This window comes from Coturnix japonica, chromosome Z (assembly GCF_001577835.2).
Source record: "Coturnix japonica isolate 7356 chromosome Z, Coturnix japonica 2.1, whole genome shotgun sequence".
Classification (NCBI taxonomy): domain Eukaryota; kingdom Metazoa; phylum Chordata; class Aves; order Galliformes; family Phasianidae; genus Coturnix; species Coturnix japonica.
This window is the reverse complement of record NC_029547.1, coordinates 29,540,956-29,564,581: the sequence shown is the minus strand read 5'-3', so window position 1 is coordinate 29,564,581 and position 23,626 is coordinate 29,540,956. Positions and strand designations below refer to the sequence as shown.

General features: G+C 35.2%; 1 protein-coding gene across 7 annotated transcripts in view; it reads right to left on the bottom strand.

Moving 5' to 3' along the window:
* CNTLN (centlein) overlaps positions 1-23,626 on the bottom strand; it is a 174,961-nt gene that overhangs the window by 120,504 nt on the left and 30,831 nt on the right. For all 7 annotated transcript variants that reach the window (XM_015849049.2, XM_015849050.2, XM_015849052.2 and 4 more), the window contains exons 4-7: positions 12,614-12,748; positions 11,846-12,025; positions 4,892-5,025; positions 428-590 (exon numbers count right to left, since the gene is read on the bottom strand). In XM_015849049.2, the coding sequence (XP_015704535.1) occupies positions 428-590; positions 4,892-5,025; positions 11,846-12,025; positions 12,614-12,748 (612 nt within the window). The remainder of the gene's footprint in view (positions 1-427; positions 591-4,891; positions 5,026-11,845; positions 12,026-12,613; positions 12,749-23,626) is intronic.

Genomic DNA, 23,626 nt, shown 5'->3' with positions numbered 1-23,626 from the left:
CGATTTTCCACATAGAAGTAACTTACACTAGCAAAATATTTTTCATAGGATAAATGCTGTACTGGCAAAACTGTTATTATGCAAAGTAAATTTAACTCTCGAGACTGTTTTAAAGCCCTAAGTGAAACCTTTAGGAGAGAAGATAAAAAACCTAGATAACTGAAAAGTTATATAGAGAAGCTGATGTGCTTCTCACTTCTTCTATATCTGTTCAGATATAAGTAAATCATTAATTTGATATAAGGAAGAGACCATAGCTTCTGGAATGTAATTAGGCCAAGAAACCCTGTTACACTGACAACTATATTTTGGTAAACAAAGATCCTGAGTTCCAAAGGATACACCACTACACCGTGCTTTGATTCCTTACTGTACTATTTATACTGTACAGATAGAGTAATATGAACCTTGTGATCATAAAACATACTTTCTGATATGATACTGTTTCAGTTGTGTGCACATCTTCTTGTTCCTTCAGTACTTTTTGTGTATCAGTGTTAAGAGTCTGAAGCTGCTGTATAAGTTGAGCCTGCTGTTCCATATGTGCAATGTTTTGTTCGTAAAGATTCTGCAGCTCCTGTAACTCCTTCCTGTGCGAAGCAAGCAATAAAGAGAAATTAAGAAAAGTACAATAATAGTCTCTCTTAAACAACTGTGTTCAAATACTTTTATTGTAGATAACAAGCTCCTTATTTTCATTTATTTTTTTGCTAATTTCCTTATAAACAAAAGAAGTTACAGATAAAATATTTATCACATACTTCTGTAAAATATCCACAACACAATTAATTTTCAAAAGGGACTGTATTTCAATTTCCTTCTAAGGCTCTAACTACTCAGAAATAGATTTTCATTATTGCATCAACACTTTCTAGTCAATATTTGGTTAACTCTTTATCTGTTAAGTGCCAAAATGTAAAACATTTGTAAATCACGTGGACTGTAAAGTTCAGTTGTTTTTTTTTTTCAACTAGAACTGACAGAAAATAAAGAGAAAAGTTTTTCTTAATTTGCGTATGTAAAGTAATTCTCTTTTCTGAAATGCATCTACATCTTGGACATATGAAGTACAACTTCTGACAAACAGGTTTTGTCAGTGGTTACTGCAAACCATAAAAATCATCAGTTAAATAAAGAGAGTTTGGAGTACATTACATAACATGATAGACTTGGTCTGTTCTGAAAGTAATACCTCCTATTTTATTATGTTGGCCCATAACATCAGATGCAGATGCTGGTGGTATGGCAGTAGAGACTGAACCTTCCCACCAATGTTTGGAACATTTTGTTACTGTCTGACAGAATGGCATCTGACATGAACTTTGCTTATAAAGCAAAGGTGTGGAATCGAATTCCTCCATACAGATAAAATAGCAGCCACTGACATTCACTGACACTTGCTGAACATTTCAGGAAACTAAACAGTGGGTGTGAACACAGCGGGGTGGTGGGTGGTGAGTTTCAGCAGTGGCAACAGAGACACTGAAGTCTAGCCATGCTCCAGACAGCCATGAAGATTTTTAGGAGCATGGCATGCAGACTTTTTTTCATAGTTGGCAAAACGCCAAAAGAATCTGTTAAACAAATATAAGAGAACACTTTTAGACATGCTTACTTTACAGTATTTAAGTCTTGCTGTTTTCAATGAGATATACAGTAGCATCTCTGAAACAGCCATGGTAGAAATGCCATAAGGACTCTGGAACAATACATACTACTTACACACTAATTTGATTCTGTTCATAAGCACAATCACTGAAACAGAGACATATATTAACACTTGTCACACCTTGTATGTTAGGCTTCCAACCGAATACTTCAGTATAATCTACAAGATGGTGAGCATATACTAGAAAAAGCAACATTTTTCACTGCAGTTACAACAGAGATGCTGTTAACTTCGCATAGGTTCTCCAATCAGACCCTCAGTGTGTTGTGTAAGGCAAAAAAATGCAAAAATGTTGAATACTCTACTCCAGTTGGTAACATAAGTAGTGGCTGACAGACCACTCTACTGTATTGATGCTCTTTAATTTGGATGCAAACACCAATGCAGCTATCTGTGCCTGTCACTTAAAACTGTATAGTATTATGTGTTCTTTAATGGCTGGCCCCAAAAAATGTGCCAAGGTCAATGGGAATCTTTCTGTTCACTTGATCAAGCTTTGAGTTGTGTCCTAAAAGGAATGGATGGGAAGAGGAAGCTAAACCTTGCAGCCCTCCAAGGACTACAGCAGAGTTAGAGCACAGGTACTTTGCTTGCACTAATATCAAGGACTTTTAAATAGAACTTTCTCACAGGTCCCTTACTCATCATTGCAAGGAACCAAACAAGTGGCTTCGGCAAGTATATCAATAGCAAAATTAAGGTAAGGGATAAAGTCAACTCACAGCTGAAAGCAGCAGGGGCTCTGGTAGCCAAGAATATTGAAATGGCCAAAATTTAGTATCTCCTTCTACCCTGTCTTTAAAGGTAATGTTTGCTTCCAGTAGCATGGCTGTGAGACACAAGGAGGTATAGAACCATGAAGACTTATTTTCAGTGGAGGAGAATCACGTCAGGGAGTATTTAAACAAATGGAACAAACTTCATATGATTCCGTAGTAGTGAACAGAGCGACTCAATTTTATCTTTGAAAAGTCAGTGGGGGAGGCTCCTGAGGACTGCAAGAAAGCATCTAATTCTGACCTTCAAGAAGGATCATGAAAACTAGAGTGCTCAGCATTACCTCAATTCCTCAGAAGTGTTGGCTGCAGATAATGACAACATCACTGGGTGTAGTCAGCAAGTATTTACAGATGGAAAATTATGCTTCAGTGACCCACCAGATTTCTCTGGTGATTGGTTCAGTGAATGGTTATACTAATTTAGTAATTTTCTTGAGAGTGTAAGACTGATGAATGACAGACTAGATAGGTGAGCAATAAGATGTATTCGCACAAGGACAAACTACTGGATTACAACTCTTCTGTGCACTAGTAGAGTATCTCAGGTGCCAACACTGAGACAAATAAAATTTAACATCTGCAATAATGACTGGAAAATGAACTGAGTGCACCCCATCAAGTGACATTAAGCTGACAGTGGTTCTTGAACCAGATGGTTGTGCTGCCATTTGGAGCAACTGTGTCAGGCTGGACAAATAAGCCAACAGGTATCTCATGAGGTTAACAACTAGAAGTGCAAGATACTCTCTAAGGGGAGGAATAAGTCCACCCTCAAAACACAGGCTGGGGGCCAAGCCAGCTGGAAGGTAGCTTTGTCAGAATATTTTCTGGGAATCCAGATGGACACCAAATAGACCCCGAGTCAGCAATGTGCAAGAAGACTAAGAGCATCCTGAGCTGCTCTAAAAAAAGCTTTGCCAGCAGGCTCGGAAATGTGATCCAAATTCACATGTGGCTCCCAAGGAAGGAAATACAGAACCAAGCCCAAAGAAAGCCACAGAGATGAAAAAAAAAGATTGAAGCGTTCATCCTACAAGGAAAGGCTGTGAAAAAAACAGAGCTATTCAGATGTAGAAAGGTAAAAAAAAGGCTCAGAGGGATATTACCAATATTTATGAATACATGATGGGTGGGTATAAACAAGAAAAGTGAGAGTAAACAATTTGTTAAAAAAAAAAAAAAAACAAAGAAAAAGAAATAGAAAGATTTAAATGCAGAACACAAAGCCAAAGAATTCTTACAGGAAAAATAAAACTGTCAAAAAAAAAAAAAAGAAACTTGACAGTGGAGTTTTGTAAAACTAATTCTAGGAAATACTGGTATTAAAAACTTATGAAATGAATGAGAGCAGCTCTTCCAAGAAAGACCTGAGGGTACTGGTGGATGGCAATCTAGACATGGGCCAGCAAAGTGTCCTTACAGCCCAGAAAGCCAGCTGTATCCTGGACTACACCAAAAGTAAGGAAAGCACAGAAGTAACACAGACCTGTAACTAATGTGTCCAGAGGAAGGCCACAAAAATGATCCAAGGGACGGAACATTTCTCTTACAAGGACAGACTTAAGAGAGCTGGGGCTGTTCAGCCTTCTCCTGACAGCAGTTTTTTTTCAGGAAAATTTTCTATTAAGCTTTTTTATTTTGTTTGAAAATTGAGAACTCAAGCACTGTCTTTTCAATATGAAAAAAAAAACTAGATACCATCTTTTCCAGTAGTCTAAAGAATACTAGGAAGATCATGTACTTCAGAGGCAAAGATCATATTTATAGCTGTTTACAGAAAGATTAATACTGATTCCTTACTGTAAACATATCTCCATTTAGAAAGCAGAATGTTCATACATATGAGCTGCATCCCAACTGCAGAAATTCAAGTGCAGATTGAGGGAATACTGAAGAGAAGAATGTACAATTTCATCTCAATCCACTTAAGCTACCAATTTGACTTATGCCATTAACAACATTTTGAGGGCTTCAGTAGTCTAGTCTATTCACACATTCATTCCATCCTTCCAATCTTTTCCATATCTCAAAAAATGTAATACTTATCTTCTAAGTCCAGGGTAAGAATAAGATGTGTAAGACAATGACGCTTAAATAATTTCACTTTAAATTTTTAGTACAGGCCTATGTAGATTCTGGCTGACTCCATCAGATTCTATTCTAATTAAAAGGTTAAAGACAGGCTTGAATCATTTATTCATTTATTATTTTTGTTTAAAGTTTAGGGCATTTGTCCCCTCCATTTACATGATTATGCCACTTACATTTTGTTACTTATAGTGGAGATTGGTCATTCTCAAACCCAATGCTTGTATTAAAGAGTCTGTATTTTTTGTTATGCATTCAGACATTTTACATTTCATGGAAAAAAAAAATGCTATGAAAATGCACTGCTTGAGAAGATTCAGAGTTCAAGTTAAATTTCAAATCATGAAATACTTACTTAGTCCTGTTCATATCACATTCTTTTTGGGAGAGTTCTTTCTGGTTCACAGCTAGCTGAGATGACAAGTAACTGCATTTACTGCTTAACTCATTCAGCTGTTCTCTTGCATCTGCTAAATTGGTTTCCAACGTCTGCAAAGAAAACATTTAGAATATATTAAAAGTAATATACAGGAAAGAGTTGAAATCTACTAAAAATTATGCATATTATCTACATGTCTAGGCATACGTATGTGCATATACACAGACATATATATTGATTGTGCTCTAAGCAAATACAAGTGCACATATATGAATGTGTGCACACATGGAAAATGTGATATCCAGGAAGAAGGGACGTCAAATTTTAGGTGAACAGGTCCTCTAAGAAGTTTCACTCAATTAATTTGTTGCACATAGTAGAATATAATCCTTACAAAGCAATATAACAATATTAAAGTACTTATGAAACAATGTTTTATGCAGTGGTATCAAAGAGGAAAAAGTTACTACTTACAAAAACCAGCTATAATTTTACTGCTTAAAATTCTTTGAAGATTGTACAGTATCTAACAGATTTTTGTGAGACTCCTTGTCTGTCTCAGATGTTCTGATTTTGCACTTCTATTTCAGAAAAAGAAACAGTACACAAGGAAAAGAAGCAGAATTGCTCTCTGAAAACAAAGTCATAATTCCTCTTTTACTGAAAGCCTAATTGTATTAAGTAGCACAGTATTGAAGATGTATCTGGGAAACACAGATGTGCAGAGCAAGTCTGCTCACCCACACAAGAATTATATGTCTCTACTTAGTCACCTTAACTAGAGTTTTCTGGAAGTGTAGGAGCTTATAATAGCACTTTAGACTTTAAGAAGCTCTGTATGATTATTCTGTGATGCTACTCTATATTACAATTCTCCCAGGGTATTTTGAGGCAAGAATGGAAACAGATATAGTACATCAATATCTAGTCAGAGTTTCAGAGTGTGGCAGTGCCTTTCAACCTACTTCAGTACTATACTACTCATAATTACCTATTCTCAGTATGGAAAGTATTCTTGGATTTGTCTATAAACTAAAGTAATTATCTCCTAGTAGGACAGTGTTTCAAATCTTCCACTTAAACACAGACTTTATTAAAGAAATAAAGATTTGCTCTTATTTCCCTTTCACCAATGACATTTCAAATATCAAAATATTTTAAAATGCTGAAATACAATTCCCTGAAATGATTTACTTAAAACCAGCGAATAATGAATTGCCTAATTTAAAATAGAACATCCATATCTGGATGCATCAGAAGTGCACTACAATCAAATTCTTTGAATTTTGATGCAAATCATTACATCCTGTTAAAAACAGTAACCTTAATTTGGAGAAATAGCAATGAATAAATGAAACAGAAAAACTTTGTTTCATCATAACTCTCAGGTTATTACACCTGGTTTATTCCATTGGTCAGTCACCATTCGATCCTAAAAGCTGGATAACGAAATTTACTTTACTCAGACAACACATGATAAGGTCTAATAAGTTTTACAATGTAATAAGCTAGACAACTTATGGCTTTTCCTGCGTATTGTTTTTATCACATTGGTAAGAAATTATGGCTCATGTGAAATGATTATTGCCCAACTTAAAATTTTAAAGTTAACAAAAGTGACAGTAGCTCATATTATCTGTGAATAAATGCTATCTGTGTATCATTTACTCCGTGCTAACAAGTTGCAGAAGTTTCGGTACATATTAAATGAAAAACTGATCTCACAAATTCACAAGTTCCCATCATCCACTGCAGGGTAAGATACACAGAATAGGTAGAAAATGATTTTGTCTGAAACACAATTTCATATAGCTATACAAGAGTAGAAATTAAAAACAGAATACTATGAAACAGAAAAACACTGCAATAGCATATGTGAGGCATTTTGTATGATCCTTGTGCACCAGTCAGGAACCCAAGGTTATGAAATCCTCTAAACTTCTTATGTTCAATTCCTAAATATTTCCTTTAATTACTTCAATTCACTAATTGCCTTTTAGTTGATACAGTACTTGAGAAAGTAGTTTCATTGTGCAAGCAGACATACTGAAATGTGGATTCTCCTAAAATTGATTTTCAAATTAATCTGAATTGTACATTTTGACTGATTAAAATTCAAAATGTTAAAATACTATGAAATATACTAAATTAAATGCTTTTAAAAATATAGTTAAAGTTCCTAATAGCTCAGTTATATTTTATGGGGAAGAAAATGCATGTTTCTGAATAAAGGATATGATGCTTATACACAATAGTTCTGAAAGTGAAGAATCAAATTCAGTCTACTGTTAACATTCGTACTCACTTTTACCCACGAGAAGTGGAGACCTTAACTAAAATAAAAGGAAGATATACAGCAGAAAAATAAGGCAAAACATCACATAAGCATTTACTTTCATACATTTCATTTACTTCATACTGAAGAACAAACTCCAATAATTTAAAGTCAAGGTGAATTTTAAAATAATAATAAATTTTAAGCATGAAACAAAGTATAGATAAGGCATGAAGAAGCACAGTTCTGCACAGGCTGTGAACTCAAGGTGAATTAACACTAACGTTCTATTTGTACCTTCAAACACAGCTAGGGAGTTGCTTTTAAACACAGTTCTGTTTTCATGCTTTTGGTGATATTGACAGATGTAAGAAATTTTTCTTTCATGGTCCCATCTTAACAAAACTTATTCAGAGGAACTAAAATTCCAGACTCCTCTTGACAGAGATATGTTTCTCAGCATGCTTCAGTTTAAAAGAGAACAACTCTGACTGTGTCTTTAAAAGCTTTAATCTTCAGACATCAGGTACTTTTAAAAGCACCTTGTCAACTAGAGAATAACAAAACATTATGCAATTCTACTGTCTTTTAGGTCACCTCCACTTAAAATCTTCTAGTCCGCACTTTCTTAAAATTTAAATTAAATGGATAATCAAGAAATAGCAAGTTTGTTTTGTTTTTTTTTCTCTCCACTTTTACAAGTTGAATTTCAGACCCCTAGTTCAGTTTCTAGTGATGAGTCTGTAAAACAACCAGATCTAGCCCAGAAAAGTGACATGTGATACTTACGGGTAAGTATCATTTAAAAATTCAAACAATTTTTATCTATAAACATTTCTACAGTCACTTGAGAACAACAGTACGATTCCATTACTGAATCTGCTCATAAATTATCTTTCAAAAAGCATTATAGGGACATGTTATATTACATTACAACATAATCTGCAGTTCACTACAGTGTAGCATGATAATGTTATATTTAGTCTCCGAGGATAGGGAAATTATTATTCTTTATTGTTTGTAAGCAATTCTGTAAAGAGCCAATCTGCCATCCAGTATTGATTCCTGAGAGCACTGAGTTGGGGGGAACTTCAGGAACAACGAGACAAACTCAAATTTAGGCTTAAATTTTCTGACAAATATGTGCGGGAAGACTATATGTAAAAATGGTGCCGAACTATAAAATCAACTTTGTGAATTTTACAAAAGTATATTTTATCAAATTTAGATAAACAATTATGAGACAACATATTGCTACTTCCTGGATGTCACATACAACATTTCCCTCTTGCAGATATAGCATTTTTAATATTACTCAGTCCTCCCAAAAGTCCTGTGAGATAACCAACTTCACCTAAATCTGTCTACTACCAAAATGAATATAGTCACTTGTCTAACCTGACATGGGTAAAACCAGGTGCAAGTGCGGGCATCAAGATCACAGCATATGGTAGTTTAACACAAACGGGCAGCTAAGCTCCACTAGGCCACTCTCTCACTCCTCGAAGGACAGGGGAAGAAAACATGACACACAAAAAATCCAACCCACAACTTATGGGTTGAAATAAAGACATGGAGATCATTTCTCAGTTACCCACCGTGGACAAAACTGGCACAGCATAATCATAGCATCAGGGATTGGTTTGGATTGGAAGGGATATTTAAGATCAAATTCTAATTCCTCTGCTATGGGCAGGGACACTTCACTGAGAACAAGGTTGCTCAAAGCCTCAACCTGGACTTTTGATAAGAGAGATTCATGAAATTTATTGCCAATTGCTAGCAGACCAGAGCTGTGAAATCTAAAAGGAAGCTGAAACCACTCTCCTCACCTACTCTCATCTACTTCCCTGCTTTGAGAAACATAGGGGAATGGAGACTGCAGTCCATGCTTAACACTATCTCTGCAGCTCCCACATGGTTACTGTGCTCTATGTGAGGTCCCACACAAATGATGCTGTCCTTCCCAAACTGGTTCTGTGTGTGTTTCACACAGGTTGCAGCTCCCCAGGCACAGGTCTAACATGGCTCTGTACCTTAAAGAGCACACACCCTTCCACACACACAGGTAGAACATTTCTGTAAAGATCTCCAGAGCAGCCTAGTCCTTCAGCACATCAACTGCTCACCTCAATTTTGTGTCATCTGCAAACCTGACAAGCATTCCTGCTAGTCACTAATAAAGATATTAAACAAGATAGGTCCAAGTTTAATCCCTCATTATGCCACTTATTAGGAGCCACCAGAGTATAACCTACTAGCCACAGCCCCCCTGAATTCAAGTATTCAAAAATTTCTTTTAAAACATGCTGTTACTCATCCATCCAACTTTAACATTTTACACTGTACAAGAAAAAGGCAAGACAATGCAAAAAAAAAAATCTCGCTAAAGTTAAGGTTTGTCACATTCATTGCTGTCCTCTTGTTCACAGGTGCATTCATTTTATCACAAAAGATAGACTTAGTTCTGGTAAATCCATGCTGATTGCTTATAGCTGTCTTCTCAATTTTGTGCCAAGAAATTGATTCCAATAAGACTTTCTCTGTCGTACCCTTGGGGACTGAAGCGAGGCTGACCCATCTTCAGCCTTGGATCATACTTTTTATTGGAGACCTCCCCTACTCTCCACGATTTTTTTTACATCAATTAACCCTTTCAGCAGCCTTGCAAGCAGTTCAGTTGGTCCCATGGAAATCAAGTGTAAGTCAAGTTCTCTTTACTAACTTCCAATTAATCCACTGCTGATAGGTACTTCTCGAACTCAGACTCTATTGTAAGCTTTATCTATGGCCTCCAGCCACTATTCCATAATCCCTGTCAGGAAAGGCCCACATTATCATTGTTCAGAGTTTCAGTAGTGCAAAAAATTACTTTTATTAACTGTACTCATTTGCAAGCCTCAACAGTAGAAGGGCTACCACTTCCTCTACGTACCTAATGTTTCTGAATTCATCCTATGTAGCTCTTAATGCCTGCACACTGTTATTTCTTTTCTTGCCATACATTGGCATTTGGTGATGAGTTCTGCTTAGCCAAGCTGGTTTCCTGATGCAGACACTTGTTTTCCAGCCACCTGCTTTCCTGAGTATAAAAGTGGAAGACACCTGGGCTTGGTGGAGGCTATCTTTAAAGTCTTGATAGCTTTTCCTGAGGTCTTAGGTGCTCATGAGATTTCCACATATTTTCATTTATTCCCAAGCTGAAAAGCCCACTCCTTAATTCTAGGTCTGTACTGTACTACTGTCCTCTCTTCATCTTCTCAGGCTCATAAGATTCACAATTTCATGTCCACTACTACCATGGCTTCCATTAATTATTAGTTCCCAGATTAGCTCTTCTTTCACTTTGAACAGAGATCCAGCTGCATGTCACTCCTGGTTGGCTCAGGAAGCACCTTTCTCATGAAGTTTCTTCTAACACAATATCTTGACTACATTGTCACCCCAATACAAAACACTACTTATTCCAGTCCCTGAAATCATATGGCTGTGATGCACCTTCCTCTTTTAAGCAAGCCCTAGAACAGATAAATTAGGAATTTCTATTGATTAATGAAGGTGTTGCTAATAATAATTTTCAATAATTTATGAGATACTACAAGTAATACCTTCAACAATTTGAAATATGTTAAAACACTTCTAAGTCATTAAATCATTACACTCAAACTGCCAGCAAGACAATCACTGTTCTGAAGACCGTGTAATCTTTTCATTGCAACCACTCCAAAGGCTATGATTTGCAAGAACTTCTTACATTAAAAAATCTAAATGAAACTGTACAAAAAAATCAGTAAAAGAATCAGAAGTGTCAGCAAAACAATTAAATTGCTGGGGAAGGGGAAGGAGGTGAAGTTGAAGAGAAAATGTTTCCGGGCAACATGCTGATTACATAGTTTCTATGTTTAATACACTGGAAGGTCATGTACATTGATAGTACAAAAGAAAACAGCACTGTAAGAATTCATTAGCCATTTTAATAAAAGGATCCACAGACATCTACGAAAGTCAGTACCGAAAACTCTGATATCATGTTTGCAACTTTTAATTTTTTTAAATAAGAAATTAAATGGAAATTGTTAATTTTCTCCTAACAAGAGAAAATAACATTTAAGTAAAAGATACAATATTCTGTGTAATGTATACAATTATTTCCTTTTTCTTTTTATCATAAACAATGGAAATAACTTTTTAGTATAGTATATTCTATAATAAGGCCTCCACAGAGGGGAGCTCTCTGGAGTTTAGAACACAATTTATTCAAAACTGCAGTTAAAGTTTTAATGTGCTCTTCCAAACAAATATCATGTCTACTGCAACCAAATTATAGGCCAGAAAATAATATACTGAGGAAAAAAAAATTGTGAATGGATAATACTTTTAAGCTTTCATTATTTCATATATATTTTATCTTAAAATACAGTATCTTTTATTTTTTAATGATTACATTTTAAGATGACTATTTGAAGTCAGATTCCTGCTTTGCAACATCAATTTTTAAAAAGCTGTGGGTCTTAAGTGAAGGAATGTAAATGAATGCAAGTCCCCACTGGTAGATTTGAATATATAACTTGTTATTTAAAGAAAATAACTTGTAGTGCAAATGTCTGGAGAAGTTATTTCTGAAATAACATCCATGAATCCATTCCACTTCATACCTTTATTCTGGCATCACTGCCAGATTTTTCTGCTTTCCATTGTACCTCCTGCTTCCTCAGTTTCTCCAGGTCATTTAGCAGGTCAGCACAGCAAGCATTTAATCCCTTATTTTCCTCCTCTAGGCTTTTTATAACCAGTCTGTTTTGCTCTTCCTTCTTCTGTGCACACTCCTCAGTGTCCTGTAGAACAGTACCACAAGGGCCGATAAACAAAAAAAGTGAGAACTAATCAGCAAATATAAACTGTGCAGTTTTACCCTCACAGCAGCTTCTTCTATATTTGATGGCCAAGGTCACCTGTGTACTTTTATTGGCCTCTTTCATGCAGGTGGAAGGGTCATATTTTTTAGCTGGATGACAGCTTTGATGAGTACACATTTGCAAAGAGCCCATTAATTGATCAAGCTGCCTTTGATGCTGTCCCCAGCTATTTTTGAGACCCACACAGACATATCCTCCCAGACCTCGGCTTTATCAATTAATAATGCCAGTCCCATCAGAATCTAATTACAAGAAGCCACATCTTCACACTCCTACTTTCTTTGCTCCATTTCCATCATTAACTATTTATCTGAAAGTTATAAAGCTTGGATTCTTGGCTTTAAAGCATCTTCCTCAGAGTTCGTATCTGAGCAAATGGTAAGGTATAGCAAGGCCTAAGGCAATTTTTTCTCCAAGCTTGTCACTTTCTGTGCCACAAAGGCTGACACTGCTTAAAGAACTACTTCAAAGCTACAGTCTTATAAAACTATGTACAAGTCAATATACCTTAAGTTCTTGGCTTTTATCTTCAAATTTCTGCTTCAAATTACTGAATTCACTCTTCAAACAGGCATTTTCTTCATCCACAGCATTTTTTGTCTGAATTAAGTTACTTATCTCTTGCTGCTGTCCTGAGAGTCTCTATTAAGAAAAAAAAAAGATCAGCTAGACAAGACACAATTATAAAAAGAACACACATGTACTGAAACCATTTTAAACCTATGTAAAGATCTACTACATGTAATTTTATAGCATTCTTTTCATTTCAGTACTACTTCAACCATGCTCAAAACTGCACCACCATAACCACAGTAACTGAACAAAAACCTGATAAATGCAGAAATGAACAAAAATCATCCAGTCAAGCTTAGACAAAGACAGCAATTTATACAAATTATATCTGTGTTTGAGGATTAAAGATACTTTTTGACTTGCACCTTCAACACACCAAAAACCTAGCCACACATAGAAATGAAAATTCTCCAAAATTCACGAAGAGAAAAAATTACTAAGTGAGAAAGACAGAGAGATTATAGCACAGTATGGAAGAAATTGCATCTAACTGTATTTGCAGTTCACGTGAGCCTGACAAGTCTGTTGAACAATGGCAACTACTTTGTGTACTCCATATAGCAAAATCTCAAGGCTATTAGAAAAAACAGTTTCAACTTTCTATTAGGTTCTTGCATTCTATTTTTATGATATTTGCATTGAAGCATCCCCAGTTTTCAAAACATATAGAAGTATTCCACAATTTTCTTCAGAAGTATGCTTTAATTCCACATACTGTTGTGCCCACTGTGCTAATCAAAACAGCATTTATATACATGACTTTCATAGAAGAGAAGCTTTTCTCTCAGCGTAAAAATACAACTGCTTTGCCTTTAATGTAGCATCAAAATGAAATACATTCAGAAACATTAAAAAAAGGTCAACATAAGTATATCTTTATAACATTTGCAAATTCCAAATGGTTAATTCTCCTTTATACAATGTGAGACATGAAAAAGAGAAAAACATGTTAAAAAAAAAAAAAAAAAAAGGAAGAAAGGAAGAAAGAAACAGGGATCAAATAACACAGCTGAAACTGCATCCAATAACTACTGATTTTAAATCAACACGTAAAAGTTAGGGCAAACATTACCTATGTCATTAGCACAAACTGTATCCAAGTCACCAATAAACACCAAGTAATTCACCACAAAAGAAAGCTACAGAGTAGCAGAACGAATACAAAGCTATGCAAATGCAGGCAGAGCTTGCTCAAACACTTTATAGCATCCATGCTCTGGTATCCACAGTATCCAACTGCACCAGTAAAGCTAACCACAACCCTCACAGATAGATGGGGCAATTTTGAAAATCCTGTTCTGAACACCAGCATCTCCATGAGATAGAAATGTTCTTCTCTGTCTTCTTAGGCACCACGCTGAAAGATCTGACAACTAGTTTAATGTTAAAAACAACTTTTTTTCAGTAATCCTGGAGTTAAGACATACGAAAAGCATCAATTTCACCGATGTGATTTTAAGATTAAGGCTGGTAGGAGTTATTTCTTTATTCTCATTTAAGCCACTACTGAGCTACAGTGATAGTAAGGCACCAGAAAGATATGCAGTGACATTAATCTATGTATTTAGCAAAAGTATGAGTTATTAAAATGTATCACGGTTTCATTTTGTGGATGGTACCTTTGCCTTCATCTGTTCCATTCTTTACCTCTTAGCAGACACCTTTATTTTAACTTCTGCTGAGTTACAACAAAAGTCTGCTTCTCGAGTAGACCTCTTCCCTTCTTCTACACATCATCTCCTCACCATTCTTGCAAATATTTTTATTGTTCTCTTTAATTCTACCACTGCCCTCAAATATTTTGTGTATATAATTCCTCCATACTCAGCAATTTATTTATCCTTCCAAATAGTATTTGTATCCAAACTTTTTTTCTTAATATGGCAACATTTATTACAAAATGAAAAACACTGCAATACAGAGAGAAAATATTTTTCAGGAAAGAATTAAATCTGGTTCAGCATAATGAGAAAGGGAATGCAATATAACTAGCCTGGCACAGCAAATACTTAAAAAGAAACCAGGAATAGATAATGTCTAGTGAATAGCGTGGGGGGCATGAGGATATTTTATTTTTCCATAGCTAAATTAAAAAAAAAAAAAAAAAAAAAAAAAAAAAAGAGTTCAACAATTATACAAAATGACAGACTTTCTAACAGAACTCCATAAAAGCTGGAAAAGAATGAACTTGAACTAAAGAGAATGGAAAAATTAAAGCAAACTCAAAAGAAGTGAAAGAAAATAAAGAAGCCTCATTCTCACACATTCTCACATACTGGAATTTTTCCTCACATATCATTAATTCAAACTGACCAACGAACCAGACAAAAAATACTCAGAGGATTTCATTAATACACCTTTCTACAAACAGTTCTGTCATGCTAAGACTCAAAATGTGAACACACTGAACTAGTTTCTATTTAAAATGATGTTTATTTGATAACTAAACCTCCAACTTCAATCATAGTTGTTTATTTTTATAATGTAACTAACTCCCCTGCAGAGACTCATTCTACAGCATTGGTATTTTAAATAAAAATAATAAAGTTAATGTTTTCCCAAAATAAGAGATTCACAATCATTCTTTCTTCCAAAATAAAAATAAGCCAAAACTCAAAAATGTGTAAGAAACTGTCCTCAAAAAGACAACACAATGCAGTATCATTCTTGGTTTGGACAATCTGTTATTTAAGATGCTACCTTTTATCCACAAATTCAGTGCAAATATGCTACTCTAATTTCACAGTAGTCAAATAATGAAATTGTTGAAGTACTACTGACAATAGTGGAAGAATGCATAAAGAATTTCAGATTTGATTTATATATATGTGTGTGTGTGTTTACATGTATAATCAAACTTTATGGATGTATAATGCATGAACATAAAAGAATATAGGTGATGTGCTAAAAATCAGCTTGTGCACTTTCCTAATTTATTTAGAAACAGTTTTGTGTAACCACGTATAACAAACTCAGCCAGTCTGGGTTTCTGTTTTTTCTGTTTGCTTTTTTATTTAATATAATTTTTTAATTCTTGTCTCCTGGATAAGAATACTTGTATTTTTGTCCTTAAAAGGTAAGATGCATTTACTGCAAGACTGACAGAATGCATTAAGCAGACACTAAAGAAGAGATTGAGAAATTAAGAAATGTAAGCTTAATCAAAGACTCCTTTCTTGTATATTCTGAACCTACCAGACATCAGACGTAACTTCAAAAATCAAAGCATTTGTTCAGACTTTATTACAGTTATAGGAACAAATTGTTGATGGCAAATAATCATTAAGTCACTTTATGTTTTTATTTTTTTTTAAAGTATGAATCTGTATTACAATTGAAAGCATTCATTCCATTGAAAGCATTAGTTACTTCGTTTGCTTCCCTCCCAATCCCCTAGTTCTAACAGAATTCATGTAAGAGGCTCCTTTGAGTCTTCATTCTACCTCATTATTGCTTGTATAACATTTAACAAGACAAGTATATACTGAAAGAACATTTTAGAAATTCTATCTACCTGAAAACATCTGTTTAATAGAGTTCAAGATTCACAAATATACACCCACAAGTTTAGCTCCAACTCTTCTAGCATACACATGCTAAACTGTGTTGAAATTATGCATATATATTAAGCATATGTTAAGCATTTATGTTATGCATGTGTATGCATATACTTAACATATAAACAGATGTTTCTATGTAACACACATTCAAAAAGCAGAACAGAAAGATCTTTGGGTCCAGTTTGTAATTAAATGCTTTCTAGCAGTGTGGATAATAACAAAGGCATGAAAATACAACAGTAGTAAAAATAGTTATTTTAAATGTTTGTTCATTACAGCTAGAATGGAATTTAAAACTCAAATAAGCTACTTACTTTGCAGTATAATCGGACAGATAATCTTGAATCAGGCTTGAGCACTAATTACTTATCCCCACAATTGACCCACGTAAGACTTTAAATCAATCAAATGGCAACTATGCCATATCAATCACTAAGCAGCAAACTCGCCTGGGTTTTCTACAAAGTCTGTGCAGCACTGAAGCATTATTTAGGCAAGCTACACCTGCATGGAAAAAATCCTGTTATGTTTTGAGGCATTTCCTGGGTACCATTCTGTATGCTCTAATCTTTTCTTCCAAATGAATGGAACTTTTACTCTCCTATCTGTTCTTTTCATAAAGAAAGGAAGCAACAAACAGGAATACTACTCATGAGCCATGATTGGGTAAAAACAAGAATCACAAAGCAGAATTTCTAAGACACAGACAATTAAGTAACTTATCATCTGCCTTTGCCTATGCAGCCGTTCTTACATTTTGCTTCCTCTAACAATGGATTTGTATAAGTAAAAGGAACTGAGTAAAGGTTTATTTCTTATAGCAGAGAATACAAGCAGCATTCCTAAAAGCCTATCCCACCCTGGTAGGCCAGTGAAACATGTGAAACAGAAAAACAATATATACATGATTAGTCACATGAGGTAACCACTCACATGATTGTATTCTGACAAACTTTGCCATGTAAAAACAGACCTCAATAATTCACCAAGCTCTGCAGTACCCACTGATTTTGCCTAGATAGTACAAAATATGGGTTAATGCTAAAGAAGAACAATCTCAAATTTTGCATTGAATGCAGTCATGCGAGTTTGAATGCAGCAGGACAAGAGCAAAGTTCAATAGGCTGTTGACATCCTAGAGCACTAGAACTTCTGAACATAAAGAAGACAGTTCCAAAGGTTTCCCCATAGACAAGCTTGCAAATACAAGAAAGATGTGAATTCTCTCTAAGGAAAACCAAAGGGATCTGCTGTTACACTCAGCTGAGAGGAACCAAAGAGTATCACTTCTATACTGTCCGTGTCCAGAATGCACCAGGCAACAGTACGTCCAAAGAAAAAAAAAAAAACCAAAAAAACAAAACAAAACAACAAAAAAAATAAATGTGATCTGCTAGAATAGATCCAGTATTTGAGAAATGTCATTCTAGAACTCATTCACAGAATCACCAAGGTTGGAAAAGACCTAAAAGATCAGCCAGTACAACCATTCACCTATTACCAATAGCTCCCACTAAACCATGTTCCTCAACACATCCAGTCGTTCCTTGAACATCCCTGGAGTCGGCAACTCCACCACCTCCCTGGGCAGTCCATTCCAGTGCCTGACCACTGAAAAGTAATACTTCCTAATGTCCAGCCTGAGTCTCCCCTGCCACAGCTTGAAACTATTTCCTCTGGTCCTATTACTAATGACAAGAGAGAGGAGGCCGGCCCCCAGCTCACTACAACCCCCCTTCAGGAAGTTATAGAGAGCAATGAGGTCTCCCCTGAGCCTCCTCTTGTCCAGGCTGAACATTCCCAGCTCCTTCAGCCTCTCCTCATAAGGCCTGTGCTCCAGACCCCTCACCAGCTTTGTTTCCCTCCTTTGAACACATTCCAGGGCATTGATGTCTTTCTTGCAGTGAGGGGCCCAAAACTGGACACAGTACTTGAGATGCGGCCTCACCAGTGCTGAGTACAGGGGGACAATAACCTCTCTGCTCCTGCTGGCAACACTGTTTCTGATGCAAGCCAGGATGCCCTGACAGCTCATGTTCAGCCGAGCATCAACCAACACCCCTAGGTCCATTTCCTCTGTGCAGTCTTCCAGCCACTCCGCCCCAAGCCTGTTTCATCGACCAGGGTTGTTGTAGCCAAAGTGTAGGATGCAGTATTTGGTCTTGTTGAACCTCATCCCATTGGCTTAGTTTTTTTCCTTTTCCCATGGAACCTCTTTAGTTACAACAAAATAAAGGTATTTTCCCCTGCCCCCTCCCCCAAGTAATGTCCAATTATTTACTGAAAATAACTACTTTTATTCAAATACTTCCATATCAAGCAGCAAAAGAAGCAAAATCACAATCTAAGAAATAGATTAAAGAAATGGTAAAATTATTTTAGTTCTGACTCTCAAAGGAAACATGTCAGAGTCATTTAAAGGTAGCTACAATTTTCAGTCAGAGTTTAATCTGAATAAATGCATAAAAAGATACACATTTTTAACTAAGCTTTATTTTTATCTAGCGGGAATTTAGACATTATGGTACCTCATGCAAGACAGTGGAAACAACAATGAAGATATAATTCTAATGTCAGCAGTTGTTCTAAAACAACAGAAGTCTATACCTCTTGATCATTGTATAAGCTCTTTGATGTTGTGTTGTCATAGACACCATCACTGAATGTCCAGTCTTTGATGAAAGATATTTAAACATTACATTTTGTGCACAGAAAGGACTATTAAACAGCAGCTGTACCACTGTTGTATCCCTGTTTAAGAGGGGGAATTGATGATTTTAAGAGAAGGAAGATACCTACGATACTGCAATACACAACTGTATCAAACTATATCATTGAATTGGTATGCCTAGGTAGATAAAAGCAGGGTGTGTTTCAAGTCAGCAAGTTAACTCATATATCTATTGATAGTTTATCAAGATATCCCTAAAAATCATTCTACCAAAATACAAAGATTAAGCATATATCCTTCATTACTGCTGCTAAAAATACAGAAATACCACAAGACAACTGATTCCTATAAAAGGGCGATAAAGCTTTTAATGAAAAACCTTAAGTCTCTACATTTCGATTTAAGTCCCCATCTATAACTGTAATAAAAGAACATGCATTCAATTTCCACTACTAAAGAAGTATGCAGCAGTATAATTTACACTACAGAATATTAAAAAAGAACACAAATAAGATAACTTGAACTAGTAAGAAACTGGAGCATTTATTACAATACAGAAACTTTTAATGAAACTGACATTTTAAGTGAAATTAATTTACTATGTACATTATTCTATTACTCATTAAACAAAAGTGAAAATATTCCTCTTTTAAAATCTTTTTCTTCAAAATTTCTACTTCAACACGTACATGTATGTTCTCCCCACTTTCAACACCTCTTTATCACCAACAACTTGAGGTCAACTTATGCTCCCAAATTTCCCTCTTCCCTTCCAATTTCCTTTTTTTCCTAGTAAGAATTAAACATACCAGCAACATTTCACAGCTTTCCTTCTCATGTTCTCAAACTTCTCTTTAAATTTTTCAACTTCATTATTCCTTATTTTTCTAAAATTGAACACTTAGAACCACATTTAACATATAATAATACCAACCATATTCAGATAGTAGTCTTTCCACAAAAAGAAAATAAAGAATAAATCAGAATCAAACAAAAGAAATCCAGTCTTTATTTTGTGATGCAGGACAAACAGAAGTTCTACATCTTCATGCTGTTTGTTATAGATGGCATACGTGGTATTTTGCAATCTCTATGCTGTCCTTCCATAGTCAAAACTGACGATAGCCGTTTATGGTACAAAATGCAGCTATTTTTTACTCCATATAACTCCAAAACTAAAATGCTGACAAAATTAATTGGCTTTACAAATTTAAAAATTTGGCCTTAACAAAGAATGACTGTATTCAGATACCTGTTCAACTTAGAACTTGACTCCTGACAAGGCCAGGAAAAACAAGGGGAAGAAAAAACACAACTGACGTGTATAGTGGATTAAAATGTAACTCGTGCAACAGTATTATACATATCTCATTATTAATTCCTATTTTTCATATTTGCCCTTAAGCTGTAACAAGCTTAAAGGAAAAAAAAAAATAAAAAAATAAAAAAAATAAAAAACAAAAAATAAAAAACAAAAAACAGCAAGGAGAAGAGAACTGAAGTGCAGGAGACTGCTAAATTTCCCTTCTATCAAACATTTGTTTTTATTCTGTTCTGTGCTTTCTAAGACTCTCAAAAATTAAACATTATTTACCTAGTAAAAGAAGTATGAAACTGCCAAAAGACATCAGCAAATCCAATCCCATCATTAATAAGAATTTTTGCTCTTCTGTTTCTACCAGCAATAGATCTGAATTAAAATACAGTAAATTAAAGATGTATACAAGAAAGAAATCTCTTCTGTCATCTGTTCAAATACTTTTACCTACCCTTTGCATGCTGGAGAAACAAGGCAGATTTTTATTTTTATTTTTATTTTTTTGCAGTTGGAAGAAGAAAGGGAGATCCTTTACAGCACTTCCATTTCAAAAATATCAGGTAAAATGATTTAACAGAGAAGCAGGTCAGAAATATGAGTAGATTACATCATTTTGCAGCTCCTGTGTCACTAGTAGGTCTTGCAATTGAATTCTCACCTGACCCACAGATTAAGGAAGGTTCATAGAGTATAATTCATTACAAACACTGTTTCCCACTGTCTTCTTGAGGCTTGTCTGATATGATTAATTTGGTGTCTTCAGCAAAGTTTGCTTTCTTAAGTGCACTACTCAACAGAATTTCTCAGTATTTCAACACATGCTGGAAATACAGCAGGACTTCATGTAGTGACATATTGTAGCCTTGCAACTCCAGCATCTCACTTTCACTAGCAGCAAAATAACTATTTATTGACAACAAACTATACAACAGTACCAACTAAACACTATATGCACCTCCACTTTCCAACTGAGCTTCTCATAACAGCTGTCCTGCAGAGCTTACTTTTGCTCACTCATAAGAAACAAAGTTATACTACTCTCTTCACTCCTTACCTTTACTCCCTACCCTCTGCTGCTCATATGTAACGCAAGTGTTGCCAACGGCTGTGTTTTAGTACACAGTGGAAGCCAAATTCCGCTTCTGGCAGTTGCTATAAACAGGTTGGCTGTCTCTGACAGAAGAGTCACAAGTTCCTTCCACTTAGAGGAACCTTTTCACAAGAACACGCTTTTAATTCAGAAATAAAGCAACAATGCTGAAAACATGCCTGTTTCCCTCTAAGGGCAGCTCTTAAGGTAACTACAATGATGACAAAGCAATCTACATGTCAATTTTTCCATATCACCAATAAAATCACCTTAACCCTTCCCTCTTTTGTCTGGTGGGTCTCAACACCAGGTCAGATTAGATTTTCTATAGAATCTATAACACTGTACAGTAAAACAGCACAGCCCAACCTTTGATTCTTTCTCTACTCCATCTTCTCTACTTAGCAGCTATGTTTTAAATAATGCAAAGTAGCAGTCCAGCCCTCCAGGCCAAGCAGTAGAAAATCCCTCCTCTTTCTTTCATCCCACTAATTTCAAATCAAAACCAATAATGTACTAAGCTGAGCTTTTCTCTTCATTGCAGAACATGATCTTGAGAAAACTGGTTCTTTTTTTCCCCCCACACCTGCAAGGCCTGCAGAAGGTCAATTCAAGTCTCTGTCCCTGGAACTGCATGTGACTGTGAGATCTGCAGAAAAGGACACCTAAAAGCATTTATTCCTAACACAGCAGTATTTCATTACACTCACATACATCAACATTGCCATATCAGGTGTAGGAAATGAAGAACAGCTGTTGCTATGACCAACTCTTCTGAAAATTCCTTCTTAAAGGTGGTCAGCAGATTCATATTGGTGGTAACTAAACTTAAAGGGTACAACATTCTTTCTAGTACTTTCAAGTACTCCTGTCTTGAACTTGAGGAAATCTCCCTGTATTTCAAATAAAAATCCTGATACATGAAAAGAATCTTCATCAACAGTGTCCCCCAAGGGCAAATAAAATTCAGCTCCACCTTCTCAGAAGTATACTAACCTTAGAATGTAAAAAAAAAAAAAAAATTGTTTCGCCAAAGCAGGCATAAGTACATGTACTAAGTACATGTTTGATTGCAGTATTTGTAGGTCTCATTCACCAGAGAAACTTTCTTGCTAAGTTCATAAACTCCACATAATCTCTTCACTGCTGACACAATCATCTGAACTCCCTACTACTGAAATTATTCTCATGTCCCTCATTACACAAGAATAAGCAATACTATATGCAACTGGAAATAAAATGTTAAAAAGGCAATAACAAATGTATATGTTTGTCTTATAATAGCAGCATTTTATTGAAAAGAAAAGTAATCAAGTGAAGATACATAACTTCAGACAAAAACTATTAGCAACAAATAATGCTTGAAGGCAATATGATTCTTCTTTCAATTGAACCCCTTAAGGAAGCTTTTAATATAGATTGGCACAAGAAGATGAAGAATTTCAAGTAGACATAACGAGGCAAGCTAGTACTATTTTAACCACTCTGGAGTATAATCACTTGATAAGATTTTGAAATGTTACAAGGTCTAGGACAAAAACATCAGCTTTAGTTCTATTGGATCAAAATTGAAACCTGATTAATCAAAAGTGTTTTAAGGACAAAACCAAAAATGTTTATTGCTACTTTACTTCATCTATAATTTCATCATCTAAGATAAACAGATGAAGATATTTAATCTATCAATTTAATGAACAGCAAATACTGAATTTCATTTCCCACCCTGTCCTCTCAACTACTCAACTAATAGTTTGTGCTACATTAATGTATTCTTTCAAAATTTTATGTCAGAAACACCAACTTACACACACATAAATCTACAAGAATCATTGTTTGTGTTTGTTTGGTTTTTTTTACCCTATAGTCTTCATGGACTTGTACAATCAGTTGACAAGTGGCCACTCAAATTCAATTTCAAATACTAAAATAATATTCTTACAAAAATGTTACTGTTGCAACCGAAATCTTTATGCGATACATGAGGAGGAAGGTAAAACCAAGATAAAATGACTGACAATCACACCTTTCCAGAGGTAGCAGATTGGTAGACTGCAACATGTAAGCTTGAACTGTTGCTCTCTGTACTTCACAAAACAGAATTTCCACTGTTATTAATGTCAAAACTGACACTTCTATAAGCAATATATTTGCATGTTAATTACAAAACTAATATATTTTCTCCTTAGATGAACAAAGAACAAATCCAGAAAGACAAAACAGAATGATTTTCATTACTTTGCTTTCTAAGCCTGCTGGCTCCAAAACACCAAGAATAATTCAAAAATTCAGAAAAAACTGGCACTTCAGC